Source organism: Pseudorca crassidens, chromosome 3 (assembly GCF_039906515.1).
Source record: "Pseudorca crassidens isolate mPseCra1 chromosome 3, mPseCra1.hap1, whole genome shotgun sequence".
Classification (NCBI taxonomy): Eukaryota; Metazoa; Chordata; class Mammalia; order Artiodactyla; family Delphinidae; genus Pseudorca; species Pseudorca crassidens.
Window position 1 is genome coordinate 26,823,023 of NC_090298.1, and position 23,952 is coordinate 26,846,974.

General features: G+C 42.7%; 1 protein-coding gene across 4 annotated transcripts in view; it reads left to right on the plus strand.

Moving 5' to 3' along the window:
* The window catches only part of PDZD2 (PDZ domain containing 2), a 378,550-nt gene that overhangs the window by 331,017 nt on the left and 23,581 nt on the right, over positions 1 to 23,952 (plus strand). For all 4 annotated transcript variants that reach the window (XM_067730459.1, XM_067730460.1, XM_067730461.1 and 1 more), the window contains 10 exons: positions 3,437 to 3,556; positions 4,368 to 4,482; positions 7,324 to 7,397; positions 7,535 to 7,760; positions 8,577 to 8,694; positions 10,338 to 10,470; positions 14,716 to 14,797; positions 16,268 to 16,302; positions 17,023 to 17,170; positions 18,426 to 19,231. In XM_067730459.1, coding sequence (XP_067586560.1) covers positions 3,437 to 3,556; positions 4,368 to 4,482; positions 7,324 to 7,397; positions 7,535 to 7,760; positions 8,577 to 8,694; positions 10,338 to 10,470; positions 14,716 to 14,797; positions 16,268 to 16,302; positions 17,023 to 17,170; positions 18,426 to 19,231 — 1,857 coding nt within the window. The remainder of the gene's footprint in view (positions 1 to 3,436; positions 3,557 to 4,367; positions 4,483 to 7,323; positions 7,398 to 7,534; positions 7,761 to 8,576; positions 8,695 to 10,337; positions 10,471 to 14,715; positions 14,798 to 16,267; positions 16,303 to 17,022; positions 17,171 to 18,425; positions 19,232 to 23,952) is intronic.

Consider the following 23,952-nt stretch of genomic DNA (forward strand, 5'->3'; position numbering starts at 1 on the left):
TCCAGCCCTGGGTCTCCAGGTTTGCTTTTATTCTCTCCGAGACCAGCAGGAGCTTCCGTGCTCTGAAGACCTGTCCGTCTATGAGGGCTAGGGGTATTCAGGACTAGAGATATAGCATAGTCAGTGAGATCTATCCAGGGAGGCTAGAAGGAAGTAGTCAGCCTAATATTTGAAAATAAAAGAGAAGGAAAAAAACCTTGATCCTCTTTCTACTGTGTGTTTTGGAAACGAGAGCTGCTTTCAACTGCCAGGAGACAATGGCGCGTCATGGTCTGTGGTAAGAACCACCATCTCTTGTTTAGTGGGTGTGTCATGTGTCAGCATAGCCTGGTGGGTGGGTGGGTGTGGGGACGTGTGAGGGACGGAGGCGGTTGGGTGTGCCTGTGCTGTGCCTGGGATCCTACTTGTTATAGAGTCATGGCTCAAACAGCCAAGGTCAGAAGAGGCTGCCAAGAGGGGTGAGGAAGGTGGGGATGTTGATATTCCAGGGCCCATCGCCGCCAGAGCTCGGGGCTCCACAACCCTGCTCAGGGGCTCATCCTCAATTCCATCATCCTCAACCCAGTAGAAACTGGATAGATGTCTCATAACCAAGTTGGAGGCAGGCTTAGTCTCTGGGGAACTTGTGGAGTGTCTTTGAGCCCTGGCACCATCAGCCAGAGCGCTCAAGAGGAGTCATTGGCATCTTGTCCCCAGGCCTGAAATGAAGTAGAGATGGAGGGAGGAGGGTGTGGCAGTAGTGACACCTGTAAGGGCGTGGAGACTCAGGTAGCTGGTTCTAAAAGACCTGGCTCAGGGCATCTGGGTTGGGCCCTTGCTTTTCGTGTCTCACCTTTTTATAGGTAGGGCAACTGAATCCCAAAGAGGTTGAGTATTTGGCTCCAGGCGATGCACCAGAATCCCTGCGCAGGGAGTTTGCCTGACCAATAAAATTAAAAAGTGCCCGTGTTTCCGAGCAGCTGCTGATTAGGCTGCCTTGTGTTGAATCCCCCCAGTGGCAACTTGAATTGGGGCACCGAGCAAAAGCAGAGCAAAAAACTTGCATAGGGCCTGGTTAGAGCTCCTCCAGACCCATGTCTGGAGACGAGTCTGTGGCCTGTGCACAATGATCCAATTGGATCAACAGAGGCGGGGGGAGATCAAGAAGTCATAGGAGAGCCGCGTTTCAGACGACTTTAGTTAGTGAGGAAGGTGAGAGCAGATCTGCTGCCATCATGGCCAAGGATGTCCAGCATTGAGGTGCTGATTTCCTAACTGACCCGCGGAGGAAACCTGATCGTATTTATAGCCCGGGAATACCTATTTCTTCTAACCAGGCTTCTAAGAACCAGGAAGCACAGGCTAGTGAAGATTTTTAAAGAAGAAACTTTTTTTTTCTTCAAGTTGTTCTTTCCCTTGTCTTCTCTTCTTATTTTCTGCCTTTTTTTTTCTCCCAGGATTCACTTTCCTTCCTTCTTTCCTTCCTTCCTTCCTCCCTCCCTCCCTCCCTTCTTTTCTTTCTTTTTTTCTTTCTTCCTCTTCCTCCCTCCCTCCCTCCTTTCTTTTCTTTCTTTCTTTCTTTCTCTCTTTCTTTCTTTCTTTTTCTTTCTTTCTTTCTTCTCTCCCTCTACTAAAAAGTATTGTCTAGAATAGAGCTATCCAGTAAAACTTTCTGCAGTGATGGAAATGTTTTATGCCTGTACTGCCCAATATGGTAGCCATGTGTGCCTTTTAAGCACATGAAAAGTGGCTAGTGAGACTGAGGAGTGCATTTTTAATTTTAATTCATCTTAATTTAAATATAGATAGCCACGGGTGGCTAGTGGCTGCCATATTGGACAACAGAGGTCTAAAAATGTAGTGGGACCCCTGAAACTCTTCAAGAGAAGAGTGAAGCATGCTGGCCTCTGGTTCCCAAAGGGGAGATGGAATGAGGTGCTCCTGGAGGTTGGTGATCAGAGAAAGAGTTCCCTTATGAGTCTGCACATGAACCTCTGTATTTGAGAGCTATGCCTGGCTATTCCCATGACGGTTTCAGTAAAAGGGTGGTAACCTGGCCAAGCCAATGTCATTTTTTTAATGAATCAGAGTCTGGGAGGCCAACATGGCTGACAGATAATTTTGTAAAACAGCAAAATACAATTGTTCTAAGTTGCCAAGAATACGAAAATATCATTAGCAGATATCTGATTTCTAACTTTGAATGTAGAATATGCTAATTAAGGATAAACTATTTTCTAGTGTCTCTTTTCTCATATTAAACATGAAATGATTTTTTAGCATTTTTTGTTTATGCTAGAATATCTGTGTCATTTAAGCAATTTATTATTCTAAGAAGAATAGCGGGGCTTCCCTGGTGGCGCAGTGGTTAAGAATCCGCCTGCCAATGCAGGGGACACGGGTTCGAGCTCTGGTCCGGGAAGATCCCACATGCCACAGAGCAACTAAGCCCGTACACCACAACTACTGAGCCTGCGCTCTAGAGCCTGCGAGCCACAACTACTGAACCCACATGCCACAACTACTGAAGCCTGCGTGCCTAGAACCCGTGCTCCTCAACAAGAGAAGCCACCGCAATGAGAAGCCTGTGCACCTCAACGAAGAGTAGTAGCCCCTGCTCGCCACAACTAGAGAAAGCCTGCACGCAGCAACGAAGACCCAACGCAGCCAAAAATAAATTAATTAATTAAAAAAAAAAAAGAATAGCAAGGAGCTAGATTGTCGCAATGCTTTAGCAAGAGATTCGTTCAGTCTCTTGTTATAAATAGTGCACCCTGCTTACACACGTGGATATGCTGGGTGATGGACAGGAAAAAGAGATCGAGATTTTGAGCTGCTGTGTGCCAGGAAGGGAAAGTGTGGCTTGTGGGAAAGTATTTTATTTTCCAAATGTGAGGGATTAGAACTAAAGCTGCTGCAGTCTCTCAGCGGGATCTTTTATACTAAATAACAGTTGTCTGGGTTTGCGGTTTGGGTTTTATAAGAAACAAGGGCTTGCTGAGTTTTGAGTGAGTGAATTAAGCTTAAAATGGTGAGATACTTTCTAACCATGATTGTGAACTTGGGGTAGGGCGAGGGTGACTTCCAAGGGAGAACCCGACCAGAGGATGGTCATTCTGTATCTCCAAGGCCTCTCGGTTTCCGGTTCCTATCTCTAATCCAGAAAGCGAGAAGTAGGATCTGTGGAGTAGGGTCAAGAAAGAGCAGCCCCAGGTGGTTGCCAAGCAGTTCTTTGTGTGGGGGGAAGAAAGCATGACAGCCAGACACAGTTGGGGCTGTTCCTTCAATGTTCTTTATAATAAACTTCATTTAAGCCACTGGACCAGATATGGACCAGAGGGCAATGGCTGTCTAACACAAAAGACAACTGAGGTTTTCCAAATCTGAGTATATTTTTATGCCAGAGACCACAGCAGGATGAGTGAGACTACCTCTGACCTCATGTGCCGACTTCTAGGAATACCACATCGTGAAGAAGTCTACTCGCTCGCTAAGTACCACTCAGGTGGAATCTCCTTGGAGACTCATTCGGCCGTCGGTCATCTCTATCATTGGCCTGTACAAAGAGAAAGGCAAGGTGAGCTCCCTTCTGTACATTGTTTTGCTCTCCAGGTAAATGTTAGCATATATGTTTTAAATGGTTACTTTTTAGTGTTGTTTTTACATGAAATAAAAAGTAAAAGGTATAAAGAAGAATAGATTAAGTGGTCTTTGGGTGGATTTGATTGGATTCCCTGGCATCCTTTCCTGTGGGCCTCCAAGTGACATCATACCATAGTTGCCCTTATGATTTCAAGAGTCACCACCCGGCAGCTAGGGCACAATCAAGGATCGGGTAAATGCCCCAACTTTTACCACTGTTGAAAGAAAGTCAGACCCTGCAGCTTCAGAGAATAATCCCAGTTATCCTTTGGAATGAATTTCATGGCATTGCCATTATTATAAGAGGAATAGTATAAATAATTTGATATTATACAAATACCAAAATATCCATTTTGATATTATACAAAAACAAAAGAATAAAACAAATATGGCGCCTGCACAGTGTGAAATGACTCTCGTGAGCTATTAGTTGATCCATGTGAAGTTGACATCTTTGGAGATCAGAGATTGTCAAATCTAGCAATTTCATATGTTTACCTAAAACTTTCACCCTTTAATGTAATGCATAGCTAGCGCAATGCAAATGGATCTGAGGAGGGAAATGGTGAAGGGAATACAGATTGACTTTACAGCTAGTTAGCTTAACTCTGAGCCTGTTTGGGAAGGACAGCTCAGTTAAATACTACAATGAGAAGGGTGCCCTCAGTGAAATACTGCAGTGGGAAAGGATGCCCTTAGTTAAATACCACACTGACAACCTGGACCCCCACCTCCTTTGCGTGTAGGGCCTTGGCTTTAGCATTGCTGGAGGTCGAGACTGCATTCGAGGACAGATGGGGATTTTTGTCAAGACCATTTTCCCAAATGGATCAGCTGCAGAGGATGGAAGGCTTAAAGAAGGTAGGAGAAGGCCTCTTGGTGGTCCTCAGTGCCAGTGAGCTTTGATTCCAGGAGAATCTGCCTCCTTGCAGGATGTGAAGCAAATGGCACAGCAGCTAAGTCTGTGGGCTTGGTAGTCAGGTAGACCTGGGCTGAATCCAGCACTTACTACATCATGACCTTGGACAATTGATAGAACCTGAGCTTCACTTTCCTCTGTTGTAAACTTGGGATATTAATATGTACCTTGAGGAGTTGTTGTGAGGATTAAATGAGACATTATGTGAGAAGTGGCTTGATATTTTTATTTGGGTCTTTAAATGTCTGTCTTGTCCCCTGGGTCTTTGATTGTGTTCCTTGCCTTGAAAATTCCTGAGAGTTTGCAGTGCATTCTTGCTTCGGGGCTGGAGTACAGAAACATCTTATACATGCTCCATAGCACCTACCATTTTGCACACATGTAAACATACTAGACAAGCACTTTTGTGCTCCCAGCTTTATTGAGATATAATTGATAACTGCGTGTATTGAAGGTGTACAACATGATTTGACACACATATTGCCAAATGATTGCCAGACAAGGTTAGTGAACACCTCCATCACCTCACATAATGACCTTCTGTGTGCTTGTGTGGTGAGAACATTTAACATCTACTCTCTTAGCAATTTTCAAGTATATAACAGTCTTGTTAACTATAGGCCCCATGCTGTACCTTAGATCCCCAGAACTTGTTCATGAGTCCTGATTTTTCTCCTCCTTATTCCATACTTCCTGCATGGAATGATTGAATCACACGATTTCTAGTTACCTTCAGAAATGCTGTGACTGTTCAGTTCAGTTGGTCCAAAGATAGGTGATGTTGTGTTTAACTAGCTTATTTTCTTAAAACTGATTAAGAGTGAATTGGAGCCTCCTTTTCTGTAGGTAGAGCAATCCCAGAAGCCTGTGTGCTAACGATAATCCGTGACCGGGCTTAATTTTTTTTAATTAATTTATTATTTTTGGCTGCATTGGGTCTTTTTTGCTGCTCGTGGGCTTTCTCTAGTTGCAGCGAGCAGGGGCTACTCTTTGTTGGGGTGTGTGGGCTTCTCATTGTGGTGGCTTCTCTTGTGGAACACAGGCTCTAGGCACGTGGCTTCAGTAGTTGTGGCACGTGGGCTCAGTAGTTGTGGCTCACAGGCTCTAGAGCACAGGCTCAGTAGTTGTGGTGCACGGGCTTAGTTGCTGCGTGGCATGCGGGATCTTCCCGGACCAGGAATTGAACCTGTGTCCCCTGCATTGGCAGGCGGATTCTTAACCACTGCGCCACCAGGGAAGCCCAGGCTTAATATTTTGATGGCAGAATATTTATTTCTGTCTCAGAGGAAGGGTTAACTCCCAGGTGGTGTTTGTGTCTAGTTTCACAACATTATAAAATTTTAGCCAAGCATTTTTATAACACATGTGCCATGTGTTCACTTGATTGAAATTCATCCTGCAATGCCAGTAGAATGGAACAAAGTGGAGGGGAAAAAAAAATCGATAGGAGAGGTTAACAGCACTTGCTCCTCCTAAATACTGTATTTTCATATGTATTCGCTTACAATAAATAGAAGTCATCAGAATGGATTTTCAACCTGTTGGATGATCTGTCTTTTAAGTAATCTTGCAAAGATTTTTAAGGGCATGAGCCATTATGTTAATATTTCTACCCAAACCAAAAACCTCGCCTAGTTGAGTAATCGGTTATACCAGGTGATTTTTAAACAGATTATTTCACTTAGTTTACAACTTCTGTAATTGCATTAAAGAGAAGGCACATAACAATGGGTGGGGTACTGCTACCTTTTTAAACTCATATACAGGATTCCTTTAATGGATTACCCCACGTGCTCCTGGGATTGGCTGTTCGTGAGAGGAGAAAACGTGTGTTCTTAGGCTGCTTTGTACTGTGTTGTAGGTAAAGGGAGTTCCTCTTCCGTACCATACTGCTGTGCAAGGTTCATCTGTTCTTCTCTCTTGCACATCTTTGTAGTGTTTTTGATGAACTGCTATTCCCCAAAACAGACCATGTCACAAGAGTACAGAACCGGAAACTAGCTCTGTTAAGTCAACAGGATGTCCAAGTTCTTTTATGTTCCCAGCAGACACTGTCAACAACTTGAAAAATGACCTGTGCCTTCTTGGAGTTGACGATGAGTCCAGGATAGTTTGAGGGAGAAGAGAGAAAGAGAGCGAGAGAGAGAGAGAAAGCAATTTGATATTAGTCTACAGTAATCTCTTAGAAGCGTATAATAACTAGCCAGCTTAATGACTGAGAACCTTGAACACCATCAGTAAGACCAGGCATCTAGACTATGGGGCTGGATGTAGACGGGGGGCTGCCACTCCTAAATAATATCTCACGAGTTTTTTTGTCTCTATCATTTAAACCATTTTTCACACGCCATGTCTTTCTGCAAATATAGGCAAGGCTTCTCACATGTTACATGTGTTTGGGCTTCACTGCCAGTGGGTTTAAGTTGTAAAACAAAAACCATAAGAAAAGACTAGGAATTCAGTTTTTGTAGTTTGACCTCGAAATGTAGAACATCTATTATCAGACTTGGCAGTGGCTAGAGAATACGATCTTGATGCTTCCCACAGTTGTTTTAGTTAAAGATGGTAATATAGAATTACTGCAAAAGAATATGCATTGTCACTTATTGTCCCATTTTGTGACATTCCTTGGAGCTAAGCTAATGAAAATAGATTGGAACAATAAAATTCATCTTATAGAGTTGTAAATCAGGGACCATATGGTATCTTATTCTAGTACTGACCAAGCAGATTCCAGTAAAAAAAAACTTGATGTTAATGTAATTCTCAAATTTGGTCACTAGGGGATGAAATCCTAGATGTAAATGGAATACCAATCAAGGGCTTGACATTTCAAGAAGCCATTCATACCTTTAAGGTAAAGACATTCTTATTGATCGCCTTTGTCTTCTTTGTTTTTCTTTCTTTCTTTCTGGTTTGGGTTTGGTGATTTTTTTTTTTTCCACCCTTTGATAAAAGGACAGCCTGAATGTTTTAGCCCTTCTTGTTTTTCAGCAAATCCGGAGTGGACTATTTGTCTTAACGGTACGCACCAAGTTACTGAGCCCAAGCCTCACACCCTGCTCCACACCCACACACATGAGCAGATCCAGCTCCCCAAACTTCAACACCAGTGGGGGAACCTCAGCGGTGGGTGCCGATGAAGCCAGTTCTTCGTCCCTGGGACGAAAGGCCCCCGGGCCAAAGGACAGAATTGTCATGGAAGTAACCCTCAACAAAGGTGATACCAGCTCTTCCTCATTTTTGTTACATTCTCTCAAATAATAATTTGTAATCTGTTCTTAGGTTAATTTTTTATATTTTTTTCTATGAATTGCTCCTTTGGAACACTCTGCTACCAACAACATATGTTATTCTCTAAATGGACAGTGGGATCAAAAGTAGAGATTTTAGTCATTTTACTAAAGTGAAGGGAAGTTACCAGTAGCACGATTTTTTAAGCTCTCTCCAGATGAATCATGGTGTGTCAGAGACTCATGTGAAAAACATCACTGACTAGCTTAATTCTAGGGCTAATAAAACATTTTAAAGAATGAAGAATATAGTCAAGAATACAGTTAACACCAGTAACTGAAAGTCCTGGGTGACACCAAATGTTATCACTTTTAATCTTTGTCTCCTTTTCCTCCCCACCAGCTATAGAAATATGGTGAGCAATTAAATAACCAAGAGATTAGTTGCTAAAAAGAGAGGCGAAAGAAAACCTAAAGTTGTGTATGCAGAATAGAAGATATTACTTGGACTCTGCCTATTTCCAAAAGCAGCTTCGAGGAGGCTCTTTAGACTAAGAAGAGGATGGATCATTGATTGAGTAATTCACAGTCCATAGTTAGCCCCTGGTTCTGCCGTGGACTCATTAACAGAATATGGCCCTATTGACAAAGAAAAGCAAAATTTGTATTCTGAGTCTGGTCCAAAAATAAATGGTTATTGGTCAACATATACATTAATGCCATTTCAGATCACTTAATACTGCTTTTCAGATTTTGTTGTTGTCGTTTTTAATTTTGTTTTCTTTCAATGACGCCTCCCACAGAGCCCAGAGTTGGATTAGGCATTGGTGCCTGCTGCCTGGCCCTAGAAAACAGCCCTCCAGGCATCTACATTCACAGCCTTGCCCCTGGATCAGTGGCCAAGATGGAGAGCAATCTGAGGTTGGTTGTAAACCTGAAAGTTTAGAGTTCTGGTGTGTTTGTGAATATGCGAATACATACATACGTAAGATACCTGCGCTGTTACATTCCCCTGTGGGATTCTAAGTGTTTTTATTATTTGCGGTCCTATAGCCAGGATTACAATCAAAAACATCTCCAAAGATGAAAAGATAATATAAATGAAATTTGGTTGAATTCAAGAACTCCAGTTCTTGGCTTTCCCTACCAATTTTGTTCTGTTTGGACTCAGAAGTTCAGTCTCAGAAACCTGACACAATACAACTCTATATAGATATCTATGATTATCCAAATATTTTCTTTCACTTTTATATTCATTTATGTAAAATTCATAGGAGATACTGGGAACTTCTCAAAATGGTTTCAGAATCACTGGATACAAGAGAGTCCGGAAATCACGCCCTTGAACAGGAGGCCTTTATTATTAAGTACAATCTCCTGAACCTTTCCTGTTGTTTTACTCCTTTTTAAGAAGTGACGTCTAGATGCCTACTGTCTGAAATCACCACGTGTCTGATTTCTCAGTTCGGCTAGTTGAGTTGTAGATTGGGTATTCTGTTTATACAAGAGAGGTTTAGGTATTCTATTATAGAGTAATTGCAGTGGGTCTGTGCCCACCTAAACTTCACAAGAATGTACATGTATTGCACGAAACACTCTGTGCAGACAGTATCATCTTTCTCCCCTCGAAGTTTCTAAGTCCTTGAGCAGTTGAGGAATTGACAAAATGACATTCCTTGAGGTTGCCATTTTGGGGTGCTGTTAATAGATTATATTATGTTTTTAGTTAATCATCAGAGTGAAGTTCCATACCGAAAAAAATTTAGCAAATCATCCAAAGTACATTAAAGAAAATATACTTTTAGAACCCAAGGAAAAAAAATCCTTTAATGACATCCCAAGATGATGTTTCTTTCTTGAATGGTTCCATATGTCTGGAGCCTGCCAAATGAACATTCTTCAAACCCCACATAAAGAGTCTTTGTTCTCTCGTACTGAGTTCTCTCCCTATAATTTCAAGTCAAAATGGGCATCTTGTCCCCAATTTCTCATTTGTTCAAATTTGAAACGTTTTTACAAATTCTTGGGTAACCTTTGAGCTTCAGATATTTCCTTCTTAAATTATATTACAATAATCATTTCAAGATGGTAGGGAAAGAGAAACTGATGGTGGTCGAGAGACTGTCACTTGATGATCAGAAGGTAGACAGACCTGAGATCAACAGTGTGTGACATCTGGGTAACCTCTCTGAGCCTGTGGCTTTATCTACATAATGGGAATAATAATACCTATTCAAAGCATTGTTATGTAAATCTCTCTGTATAGTGCCTGGCATACACTATGTGTTCAAGAAATGGTAGCCTTCATTGTTGTCCTTATTATCAATTTTATTTAACTTTACTACTTCTGAAAATGCAGATAGATATGCGTAATGGTCTTTGTCAGTTTAAAACCGAATGTGTTTATGACTGTGTTGCTTTTTTATACGTATGCAAAGATGAAAGGATGTCATTTGCCTTGTTAAAGTATTCAGAAAAGATTTCATATTATAAACCTCTCCCAGAAGGAAATCTTGTAAAAAGCTAACTGTTACCGCAGAGAGTTGATCATGTTGCCTCCCTAGCCGCGGAGATCAAATCCTGGAAGTGAACTCAGTCAACGTCCGCCATGCTGCTTTGAGCAAAGTCCACGCCATCTTGAGCAAATGCCCCCCAGGACCCGTTCGCCTGGTCATCGGCCGGCACCCTAATCCAAAGGTGAAGTATTTCATACTCTCCTGAGTATGGGAAGGCAGCTATTTGTCCAGTAGCAATGACACACATGTTCCTATGCCTACTCTTTGATGAGACAGTTCACCCAGCTAGGGATGGGAATCAGCCTGTGGCCACACAGTGACCAAGGTAACTGATACACACGGGAAATGAACCACTAATCTGGACTTCTTCGTCTCTACACTCAGAAAATTTTATTAGAAAATGTTGACAGTATGTTTGGTGAATTTAAAATTTGTGGAAGGTAGGAGTGCTGGGTTCTGAGTAACCCCCAGCTGATTGTTCGATTTCTGGTGAGATACTTAACCTCTTTGGGTTTCTGCATCCAGAAAATCTGAGAGCAGTAAACTAGGTGATCTGTCCAGGCCATCCTGGACCTGAGCAAAATACTCCGGTGTAATTAAGGCTTAAGAGCCCACTAATTTTTTTTCAGCATCAATATCACATAGTTGGCCCATACTAACTTGCAGATAATCATAGCCCCCGTATCATTGACCTCTGCTATTTACTTGGTTGTATCTCTTCTACTTATTCGATTGCTTTTAATTTTTTAAGCTAACCACAGGACACTTTAGCAAGTTCAACTCAACCCACTTCGAGCAGTAATTTTTGTTGTTTTTGAGCACTCCAGGTAAAAATCTTTTCAAATTAGCCTATCTCTAACATGGTAATCAGGTTGTATTTTGCAAAATTTGACCTTTCAACAACTCAGAATGCTTATTAAGAACATTAGCTCTTCCCATGCCCGTCATGTGGCCACCCCTTTTGTATTATTTGTGGTATTATTTGATTACATCCTAAATGGTCCCAGGCTGCTGTACTGGATGGACTCTTATGCCATTTTAAGAGTAAGACGTCTGTGCCAGGAGACCTGGTAGGTCCTCCCATGGGCCACATCTGAGATTTCTTTAGTGCATTAACTTTATGGGGTCATTTTCACTGTCTCGGTGGTGTTCATTTGTTGACCAGTTTCCCCTGTACAAATAAGCGCTATCCAGCTATGACTCCAGGCCTTGATTTGGGAAGGTGATGTCAACCACAGTGCTTGAACGATTGCCGTCAGACTGATTCAAACTCAACCCCACTACTTTCTTTCCCCCAGATCGTTTTCTCTTGTCTACGAGCATTCTTTAAAATGTCTTACATTAAAAACTGCTTGAATAAATATCATCAATAGAAAATCAAGTCCTGCTTCCTCCACCTTTTTCCATTTTTTCTACTTGGCACTCCCCATTTTTCTCCTTTTTGTTCTATAGTCCTGACTTTCCCTTAGAATCTGTTCTAGTTTGTCCCCCCGCTGTCCCCATGAGTCTCTCTGGGTCACTTTTAACACCACTTTGCCTCATAGTCTCAGCTCCTCCCTCCGGGGTCCCCCCTTGGATTCCACTACCCACATGGCCACTCCTCTCACCTTAGGGAGCAGCCCAACAAGCTGTGGCTGACCCAGCACATCCCTCAGCAACATAGAAAATTAAGTTCTCCGTGGGCTGCAGTTGTTGGCTTCCAGGCATGCCCGACTTCAAAATCCATTCCAACCTAACACAGGTCATGATTTGTTCGGAGGTCTGCCTAATCTCAGCCCAAAGCATCTGCCTCATTCGCCAGTACAATCAAACATCAAAATGGCATTCCGGTGCAAAGCATAACAGTCCTGGTGGACTGGTGGTCTGTGATCCCGTGGAACACATGGGTTGACTCATGTTTCTAGCCGCAGTAATATGGTCGTCAGGATGGTGCTGGAGATGTGTCCAGTGAAACCAAATTTCAGTATTTGTTTGACTGGATTTCATGTTTCCTCCTAGGTAAACATGGTGTTCTTAGTTGTAACATCATACTATATTTTCCTTTTGGTCAAGATTCCATTTTACGTTGAACGTATTTTTGTACCGCTTATCCCAACATTTTATGCCAATAGTACATTTTGATACTAAATGTATGTGCCTTCTCAGTTTTCATGTTGTTCCAAGAGAAATACCACAAGGATTTTCTTTTCTTCTGTTTCTCATAATGACTGGAGCAGTGGCTGCCCGATTGGGATATTCAAACCCTCCAGGTCTAGACAAGCTAAGATCTAGACCTGCTCGGGTGGCAGCTTCTAGCTTACGTGAAGTAGAAGAAAGTAACAGAGGCTCATTATTAATGGGTCCTGCGGCTTTCTAACTTTTGATTAGAGTTATCCAGGAGATCTTTCACTTGTTTCAAACCCCAGCCATTTTTTTTCCCACTCAGAAAAATAGTTGTGAATATTGAAAGTCTAATATCAAGAAAAATTTGCAACCTCTGTTTAATGGCTCAATTATACAAAATTACTCTTTGCTTTATGAAGGTATGTTGGGGGCGGGGAGATATGCCTGTGTGCATGTGTGTGTACATATTTATTTCCTGTGACGACTACTGGAGAGGGTTACATAAAAGCTATGATGTGATGATGATTTAAGTGTCATGCTGAATCCTGTACAGAAATATTTATTTACTTCTTAAGGCAGATTGCAAACTCCAAATATTTTTTATGCTAAACGTTATTTTAGTACACAAAATGACCATTCTACATTTAAAATATTCTTTAAAAAAGAAACTATACAAGTTGCATCGTTGTTTTTTAAAATATCTCATAGTTCAGCATGTATCAGGCTTTTTAAAAATCTTCCTACGAATAATTACAGTTATGGATAACAACGGATGGGGGGTGTGGAAATCCATGAGTTTACCATGATACCAATAAATATAGAAGGAAAAGATAGTTATCAAATCACCGTTTTGAAAACTTCATCGCAATTATTGATTCAGCAAGAATAATCAATGATGCTAAAAGCATTGAGTGGAAATATATTGGGAAGCAGGATACAGACGGAGTTTCAAATTGTCTCCTGACAGATTACTCATTAATGACGACGACAATAGCAACAAATCCTGTGGAGAGATCTGGTGAACTCACCCTAAACAAGCGGTCAAAGTTAGCCCCAGTCATGAAGTACACTGACCCTGAGTGCCTCTGCGATGCACTGAGAAGGGAAAAGTTTTTGTAGTTTGGTAGTTTTTCTGCCCCCAAATGCATAATGTAAATCTAAGCAGGAAGAAGCTATCAGACAACTGCTAACTGAGGGTTTGAATTGACCTGGTTTCTTTCACGTTGTCAACACCAGGAAAGACAAAGGCTCAGAACTGTTTGGGGTTAAAGGTTGCTAAAAAGACGTGAGACCAGGACCCTGCGTTGCCTGACCGCCACCCTAGCCCCACTGCACCCTCCCACCACCACCCAAAACATTTTTTTCTCTAAAGCATTGCTAGGCAAGGAAGTTGACGGGTGACAGGCCACTAAAGGTCCACCACAGATAAGGAGCTTGCACCAGAATGTAAATCGGTCACATCACTGTGCACACAGTTTAACTCAGTTGACGTTTTTCCCCTCGCGAGACATTGATCAAAGAAGCGGAGCGCTGATTTGCCTTCTCGAGGAAAATCCTTATCTCCTCCCAGCCTGGCGTCAAACTTTCGGTGAATTATTTCCAGCCTAAAGACACACTCTGAGTGTCTCTGAGCATTTCTGAAGGATAGTATTAGGAATGTGAAAGGTATATTAGACGGTCATTTGTATCAACGTTAAATTTCCTGAGCATAATAGTACCAGGGGTATTTAAGAGAAGGTCCTTATTTTAAGGAGATACTTGCTAAATTATTTACAGGTGAAGGGTCACGATGTCCGTAACTAACTCCCAAATGGTTTAGTAAAAAGTTATAGGGTGTGTGTGTGTGTGTGTGTGTGTGTGTGTGTGTGTGTGTGTGTGTAACGATGGAGCGTGAGTATAAATGTGGCAGAATGTTACAAAATACTGAGTCTAGGTGAAGAGTATACTATTCTTGTGCTCCTCTTGAAAGTTTCACCTAAGTTTGAAATTGTTTAAATAAAGTTTAGGAAAAAAGAATTATAAGTGAGTGTTCTAGAGAGAGAATATCAGCCATGTTGTTGGTAACTAGAGCTGAATGCTTTGCTTCCTGAACTTGGGAACCCTTTGAAGTTCTTGTTTTGAATACATTGTTTGAAGCAATCGTTAACCCAGCCACACTACCTTACATGCCCTGATTTATTGCTTCAGGGGGTGGTCATAGTCTTTGGCCCTGCAGTTTTCCTCTTTATCTGCACTCCAGCCTCTGACTCTGGTCCTAGCTACTTGTATTGGGGAAAAATAAATAAATAAAATCGTCTAATTTGTGCTTTCTGCTGACAACCAGGTTTCCGAGCAGGAAATGGATGAAGTGATAGCACGCAGCACTTATCAGGAGAGCAAAGAGGCCAATTCCTCTCCTGGCTTAGGTACTGTAATTGCACATCTTCATTCAACATTCAGAAGAGTTTCTCGTTGAGTTCCCCCCAGGGGCACCCCCCTGCCCAGTATTATTGGAGTCTTGGTAATTATCACATTTGGCAGAAGTAGCTGTCAAAGAGATTCCAGGCTTTCTCTTTGCTGCCGCTGCTGCTTTTCATTTCTGCAGTTATTTAATGTGCTGTATTAAAGTTCCACCCATGCATGCTTCCTACACTGCCTTAAGATAATTTGCAGAAACGAGTGAGCAGCATTTCAGGTGTTTATGTGCAATTCATTTGAAATGTTCTGGGTGGAAATGAAGTGCTACCCAAATACCAGCTGTTTTGGTAGACGCAGGGAGGGTACAATCCATCCAAAAACCTGGGATTTCTTTATATGAATTAAAAGTTTCAACTCAAGGGTAACAGAGGCTGCAAAAAATCATGATTTCCCCCTTCTTAGGTGGAAAGTTCAACCAGAGAAAGGATTGAGGTAGTAAGAATTTTATATGAATTTAAAATATGAAACTTTGCATCAAGTTGGAAAAGTAATGTTTCCTGTAGAGTGGATATCTAAAGGGGCTCTGCAGACATGTCTGAACTCAAGATATTAAGATTGATGTCGGGAGGAGACTGAGGCATGAGTTACTGGTTGTCAGAGGCAAAGGAAGGCATACAGTTTTTTGGCAACCGTGAAATACCCTAATTATTTACATCCATAATTAATATGTTGAAAGTAGGCATAGCCATAATGGGCTCTTTGTTCAGCTAACTCATTCTCCTGACCTGCCTGAAGGCAGTCCTCTCATAATCCCAACATATCCATTCAGTCAGTTATAAAAGATTTTATGAAGCCATGATCCTCAAGCCCAAGATCTTTTTGCTCATGGAATATAACTTAAAGTCTCAATGCTGAGTCTTTTTGTCCTTCAACTAAAAACTAAAATAGATATTCAGCCCTCTCCCTCATTCTTCCATGAGTTTTTTGGGCTGGTCTTCCTTGGTTCATTCATCCTTCAATCCATTTATCAAATATCACTGAACACTTCCTAGATCCTAGTGCTAAGCCCTGCAGGGCCAGATCACCGATAGGTAAATAGTCGAGGAAGGAGATGAGATGCATCCACTTGTAATTAAATTATATTGTGCATATGGAAATTGGGATATATATGGAAATTGGTATATGGGTAGTATAAAACATTTTTGACATTCAGAAGAAGTTTCTTCCAGCTAGGATCATCATGGAGGTAGCCGCGTCTGAGGGTTTGAAGCATGAGCAGAATCTTGGGAGGTGGGACAGGTTGGGAATCAGGTACCTAGGTAGACTGCACGCACGTCCATACGCACGCACGTCCATATCCACGCAGCAAAGGAGGTTTTGTTTAATATGATTGGCTCCTTCTTCTCCAGTTAAGGAGGTGAGCCTGTCTGTAAGGATTTGAGCTTCAGTGACAATATGGTGAATTTCTCCCCCAACAGGTACCCCCTTGAAGAGTCCTTCTCTTGCAAAAAAGGTGAGTCAAGGCACACTGCTGCCTCGCTCAGCTGGCCCACGAACCAGTTCCTGAAGCCCATAAGTCAAACTGCAGATCCCAGCCCATATTTCTGTCCATGAGTCATTTTGGCCACTTTACACAGGAAATGGCAACAATGTTCATTAGAGAACAAGTATACAAATGTGTGTTTATTAAATATTCATCCAGGAAAAGAACAGAACAACAAAATAAAAGAACTAAGCTACACTTTGAAAAATAGCTGCTTCAAAATAAAGGGGGACCCTGGTCAGTTTGCGGGAGGGTACCTGCAACTTTAAGGAGAGTGTGGAATCTTTCTCAGGTGGACGTTCCCAAATCCCAGTGGATCAGAGAACAGGAGTCAAACTCTCCTATTTTGTTGTTGCATCAATAGGCTGAGCCCGTGCCTTGGAATTCCATTCTACTTCCTACCTCTTCCTCCAGTGTTCCTCCTGGGATGGTTGATGTTTTGCTGCTGTGGCTTTTCTGATCACAGCCAAAAAAATATTGCTTAAAAACATTGTCTGGCAGCCATTGCCTTTTAATGCATTGTTTAATTTCGCCATCCTAAAGTAAATGGAAGTAGGTGTTTACCATCAGAGCTGTTTTGAGTGACCACAGATGAGAACAAAGTGTTTTCGGGAAGATAGGATGCAACTACTGTTTAAAATAATCTGCTTCTGGTGCAAATTCCTCATCCCGCACTGCCTTCTTCAACAGGACTCCCTGATCTCCGAATCTGAACTCTCCCAGTACTTTGCTCACGATGTCCCAGGCCCGCTGTCTGACTTCGTGGTGGCCGGCTCCGAGGATGAGGACCCCCCTGGAAGTGGCTGCGGCAGCTCCGCGGAGCTGCCTGGCGCCTCTCGTAAGCCATGACTTTTCCGATTCCACGATGTGTTGGTTTATATGTCACGGTGCTGGGATACGAAAAGAGAACTGGAAATCACACCTCTGGTTGAGTAGAAGCCACCTTTCTACCCTGGCTAAATTCAGAGTTTGCTCTTGGGAAATGCAGCCCACTCTTAGTGGCTGGCCCCCCACTTCTGTGGTAAATGGGCTGGGCTGACGTTCTGTACCCGCAGTGTTGAAGGATGCTGAACCGCCCCCTTTGGATGGTATTTACACAGTGTAGTCTTGGAATTTATGGCACCAGATCGTGGCTGGCAACCTGATGGCCTTACGTTTTAGGGCAATCCTAGCCAAACTCCTTCCCTCGCTAGGCCCTAACTTAATTCTTTCGAAGAGGGCAGTGAGTGAAAGATTCAGAACTTAGACGTTATCAAATAGGGATTTTTAGAAAAAGACCTCATTGATTATTTTCTCGGTATAATCTGAAATAATGATCTGATGTGAACCATACTGACTTCTCATTCCTGCCGGCATGGTTTCCTTTTGCTCATTTCTTCTGTTTGCATAAGAAAATCCCTGGTGTCGGGCGAGGCAGATGAGAACCCGTCTAGCTCATTTGGAGCACGTGATGTGCCTCCTCTGGTCTCTGATAGAAAAGTTGCAAGGCGGAAGCACGTGTAATCTTTCACTACATTTAACGAGAAGCGGAGAGTTTGCAGAGCAGCCCACGCTCTCCTTCCCTTCCCAGGTTGGAGTTTATAAATCATGTGTAATCTCAGGCTTCACTGTGCCCGTTAATCAAGCCCCACCTCCAACTTTTGCAGATGAAGGAAGGACCTCAGGTGATAAGAAGGCCCAGGTGTGCAGGACCCGTGGGTCCCCGGGCATCCTCCCACAGAGGACTATTCGGCGGCAGCATTTAGGTCGAAGTCAGTAATGTGTTAGACATCACGGATGTTGACAAGTTAATACATTTCTGTCTCTAGGCAGCACACGTGTTTAAGTGAAACAAACCAGAGGTTAAGATATTTTTAAAAAGTAGAAAAACAAAAAGGGAGACCAGTAGGAAAAGGAGAGAGGGAAGCCAGCTCTCTGCTCTGTGGAGATCCCGAGAAACCGTATCATTTCAGCCTGGTGTCCAGTAGCCAGAAGGTGTGTATGTGGCATTTGTGAACGTGGAAATGCTCGTGTGTAATGAGGGGGATCAGATTAAAAGACCACGCCAGATGGGAAGATGTTTCATTCAACTTTTCTTTCCCCAACCCCGCCAGCTCACAAGGAACCAGGAAAACCCAGGGCCAACAGCCTTGTGTCTCTAGGAAGTCAGCGGGCCTCCGGGCTCTTCCACAAGCAGGTGACAATTGTCAGGCAAGCCAGTCTTCCCGGGAGCCCACAGGTCCTCCGAAACCCTCTCCTCCGCCAGAGGAGGGTGGGCTGCTACGATGACGACGCCAGTGATGAAGAAGAGTTTGATGGCGAAGGGGACTGCATTTCCCTCCCGGGGACCCTCTCAGGTCCCAGCAGGCCTCTGACAGACGACAGCTCTACATGCGTCTCAGCGGCCTCTTCCAAGGTCACGGGTATCAACCAAGAGGCACATCCCCAGAAAACCCTGGTCAGCAAGGCCTCCTCGGTGCCTCTCCTTGGCAGCTCGCTGGACTTACAGGAGAGTGTCCCAGGAGGCGTGGGGGACACCCTTGTACAGGCAGCCAACCCGCTGGTCCGTTCAGAGGCCCCCGAGGGGAGCCCTGGCTGCCTGGGGAGGAGGGAACTTTCAGGATCGAGGAGTTCACCCAAGTTGGAGTGCAAAGCCGGATCAGGCACCCAGGGTCTGGCGAGCACGGACAGCCCCGGTTCCCTCCAGCAGAAGAATGACAACCTGGGGTCCAGGCACAAGCCAGTGGCCAGGGTCAGCCCACACCACAAGAGGCCCGAGGCTGAGGCCAGGCCCAGGAGCTCAGAAACGGCCGGCCTGACCGATGGAGCCAGTGACCCGTGTGGTCCGGACTTGAACGTCCAGGCCGCTTCCGTCAAAGTGGCTGCGACTGGTGATCAGCCAGGAGGAACCGCGGAGAAGGTAACTGATTTCTCTTCGTTACTTGGGATCTAGTGAGTATTGTATGAATGAGTACGGAGCATGCTGTAAAGCATACGTTAATCTGTCTGAAAGAAAGGATGATGATTGGAGAATTATCTTTCAATAGAGCCATTCATTTCAATACTCAAACTGCTTGGGAGCCTGGTAATGCTACGTCGCCAGGTTGGTGCGGGGAGGTGCCTAGGTACTGAGTCGTGAGATCATTCGGCCAAAAGGTATAATCGCTCTCTGGGGCTTCCCTGGTGGCACAGTAGTTAAGAGTCCGCCTGCCGATGCAGGGGACGCAGGTTCGTGCCCCGGTCTGGGAAGATCCCACATGCCGCGGAGCGGCTGGGCCCGTGAGCCATGGCCGCTGAGCCTGCGCGTCCGGAGCCTGTGCTCCGCAACAGGAGAGGCCACAACAGTGAGAGGCCCGCGTACAGCAAAAAAAAAAAAAAAAAAAAAAAGATAGAATCGCTCTCTTCCCTGTACACAGGGCCTGCGGCTGATGATGGAAGGGCATAAAAGCTAGGCCAGTGGAGGAAACCCCTGGGTCTGGTACCGGCTTCTCCACTGACTAATTGGTGGTCATTTGGGCAAGTTAGTGCATCTTCCTGAACCACAGTTGTCTGGATTGTAAAATAGGGATGGTGCTGTCTGCCCTGATCATCTCACAGAGTCGGGGTGACCATCAAATATAGGTTAATGGTGATTACGTCTGGCTGTCAACGTTCTGATTGATCCTTATTTTTTCAGACTTTCTACAGTGATGATGTATAGTTATAGCTACTCATACCCTTGTTGTATCACATGAAATAAGGGGCATGCGTTCACTTAGAAACATATAATGTACCACATTAAATGCACGTTAATATTATTTATGTTTCTCCTTGGTTACCAGTATGTTAGAATGGCCCAGAATTATTAAATTGTACCTTTTTAAAAAAATTTTAACATACCTCCACTTTAGCAAGGAGAGAGTAAGAGAAACAAACATTGTTTACAGTCTCCTCAACATAAATAATTTCATTCTGAGCAAAGAATCTGAGACGACTTATAAGGGTATACAGGTATGCCTCGGAGATAATGCAGGTTCAGTTCCAGACCACTGCAATAAAGTGAATATGGCAATAAAGTAAGTCACATGAATTTTTTGGCTTCCCAGTGCATATGAAGGTTATGTTTACAGTATACTGTAGTCTGTTAATTGTACAATAGCATTATGTCTTTAAAAATAATGTACATGTAATAACTTTAAAATACTTTATTGCTAAAAATGCTAACCATCTGAGCCTTCGGTGAGTCATAATCTTTTTGCAATAGTTTCATCAAAGATCACTGATGACAGATCACCATAACAAATATAATAATAATGAAAAAAATCGAAATATTATAAGAATTACCAAAATGTGACAGAGACAAATATGACAGAAATGAGCAAATGCTGTTGGAAAAATGGCACCAACATACTTCTCGACGCAGGGTTGTCACAAACCTTTAATTTGTAAGAAACACAGTATCTCTGAAGTGCAGTTTTTATTCCTATATTTATAAAGATGTGTGTTCAAGTGGTTTGTATAAACATACAAGACAGCCAGAAAATGTAAAGTCATAAAAGCTATTCTAGGCAGAAGGGGTTTTGTTGTTTTTTTTACCTTGTAGAAAAAGTAGAAACTCACATCTTTTCCTCCTCCTAAAAAATTATTACCTCTAACGAGCACGTTTTATTTTATTATTATTATTATTTTTTTAACAAAGCTTTTTGGTCATAGGTTCAGTCATTTTTTAAAATATTTATTCATTCATTCATTCGGTTGTGCCGGGTCTTAGTTGCGGCAGGCAGCCTCCTTAGTTGTGGCAGTCGGGCTCTTTAGTTGTGGCTTGTGAACTCTTAGTTGTGGCATGCATTATGGGATCTAGCTCCCTGACCCGAGGGATCAAACCCGGTCCACCTGCACTGGGATCACAGAGTCTTAACCACTGCGCCACCAGGGAAGTCCCAGCACATGTGTTTAAAATGTAATGTTCAGCTAATGGGTAAACCCCTTCTTTTTAAAAGTATCACAAGTTTTGAATAACTATATGAAGCCAAATCAGGGGTTTTATTCATAATAATTTATTTCTATTAAAATAAGAGCTCTTGTACTTGTGAATTAGTATCCCCAGTAAGACCTTTGAGCAGCATTTAAAACTTTTGTACAAAAGAAGTTCTATTTTTCTCACAAAATTTTTAGTTCCGAAATTTTATTTTATTTATATATGCAAAAGAAAATAGACTACATTGCCATAAGGTATTTACCCTCAAATATTAGAAGCTTAAAAAAAAACAAAACTTTCTCTTTTGGCAAATAGATTGTCTTCCACTGTTTTTGTTGAGTACTTTTTAAAATTGAGACGAAATTCACATAACATAAAATTAAACATTTTAAAGTGTCCAGTTCAGGGCTTCCCTGGTGGCACAGTGGTTAAGAATCTGCCTGCCAATGCAGGGGACACGGGTTCAATCCCTGCTTCCGGAAGATCCCACATGCTGCGGAGCAACTAAGCTCGTGCACCACAACTACTGAGCCTGCGCTCTAGAGCCCGCGAGCCACAACTACTGAGCCCACGCGCCGCATCAACTGAAGCCCACGTGCTCTAGAGCCTGTGCTCGGCAACAAGAGAAGCCACCGCAATGAGAAGCCCGCGCACCGTAACGAAGAGCAGCCCCCGCTCGCCGCAACTAGAAAAAGCCTGCACGCAGCAACAAAGGCCCAACACAGCCAAAAATAATAAATAAATAAATTTATTAAAAAATAAAAAAATAAAATGTCCAGTTCAGTGGCACCTGCTGCATTCAGTGCTGTACAGTCACTACCTCTGTCGAGTTCCAGGCTCTTCTACTGGTTTTATATTACATTTATGCCTTATTAGTAAACAGAAAATTCACTGAGTTAAACGCTGTATAGATTTCCCTCAGCAGATAATTGATATTTTACTAAATGATTTTTTTTTTTTTTTTTACAAAAGTAGCTAAAAGATACTCCATCTGTTTCACCTCTTTCCTCTGCTGCCACCTTTGGGCCACTTTATGACTCCTTCACTCAGAGGGTAAATTTCAAATAAATCTGATTTAACTATTTAGCAAGTCTGTTTAGAAACTTTTTTTTTTTACAGTAGGTATTAGATAGAAGAAAGGAAGATGAGGTAACTGACACTTGGCTAAAGTGCAATTTTGAGATGTTAATTTTATTTATTCAGCTTAGTCCCTCCCTAACTCCCAAAATGAGGAGCTGATTTTGGTCTTGGATATCTTTTTATTATTATTATTATTATTCAGATTTAACTGGGCATCCTGTGTGGTTTGGGGGGTTTTTTTTGGCTGTGTCTGGTCTTAGTTGCGACACGCAGGATCTTCTGTTGTGGCATGTGGGCTCTTCGTTGTGGCATGTGGGCTTCTCTCAAGTTGTGGCGCGTGGGCTCTATAGTTTGCGGCAGGCAGCCTCTCTAGTTGAAGCGCGCGTGGGCTCAGTAGTAGTGGCGCCCAGGCTTACTTGCCCCGGGGCATGTGGGATCTTAGTTCCCCGACTAGGGATTGAACCCGCATCCCCTGCATTGGAACGTGGATTGTTTACCACCGGACCGCAAGTCCCTGGTCTTGCATATCTTGATGCAATATTATAACAACAATGCCTTACCTCTATACAGCCTTTCGTGGGTTTTTTCCTTCATTTTCTTATTTTTTAATTAATTTATTTTTATTGAAGTATAGTTGATTTACAACGTTGGGTTAGTTTCAGGTGTACAGTAAAGTGATTCAGTTATACATCCATATATACCTTTTTTTTTTCAGATTCTTTTCCCTTATAGGTTATTACAAAATATTGAGTATAGTTCCCTGTGCTATACAGTAGGTCCTTGTTGGTTATCTATTTTATATATAATAGTGTGTATATGTTAATCCCAAACTCCTAATTTATCCCTCCCCTCCCCACTTTCCCCTTTGGTAACCATAAGTTTGTTTTCCATGTCTGTGGGTCTATATAGGTTTTTGTATGGTGAGTGTGGTAGCTGTTATCTCATTTAATTATCCTTTATTTAAAACTCTATGAGTTAGGGCAAGTCTTATCATCCCCATCTTTTTTCTAATTTTTTTTATTGTGGTAAAATACACGTAGTATAAAATTTACCATCTTTTTTTTTTTTTTTTTTTTTTTTTGTGGTACGCGGGCCTCTCACTGTTGTGGCCTCTCCCGTTGTGGAGCACAGGCTCCGGACGCGCAGGCTCCGTGGCCATGGCTCACGGGCCCAGCCGCCCCGCGGCATGTGGGATCTTCCCGGACCGGGGCACGAACCCGTGTCCCCTGCATCGGCAGGCAGACTCTCAACCACTGCGCCACCAGGGAAGCCCTAAAATTTACCATCTTAACCATTAAAGTGTACAGTTCCATGATACTAGTATATTTATAAGGTTGTGTAACCATCACCACCATCCATCTCCAGAACTCTTTTTATCTTGCAAAATGGAGACTCTGTACCCATTAAACAACAACTCCCCGTTTCTCCCTCCCACCAGCCCCTGGAAATCACCATTCTATTTTCTGTCTCTATGATTTTGACTACTCTGTGTACCTCATATAAGTGGAATCATACATTTGTGGTTTTTTTTATGACTGGTCTATGTTGCTTAACATAAGGTCCTCAAAGCTTATCCACGTAATAGCATGTGTCAGAATTTCCTT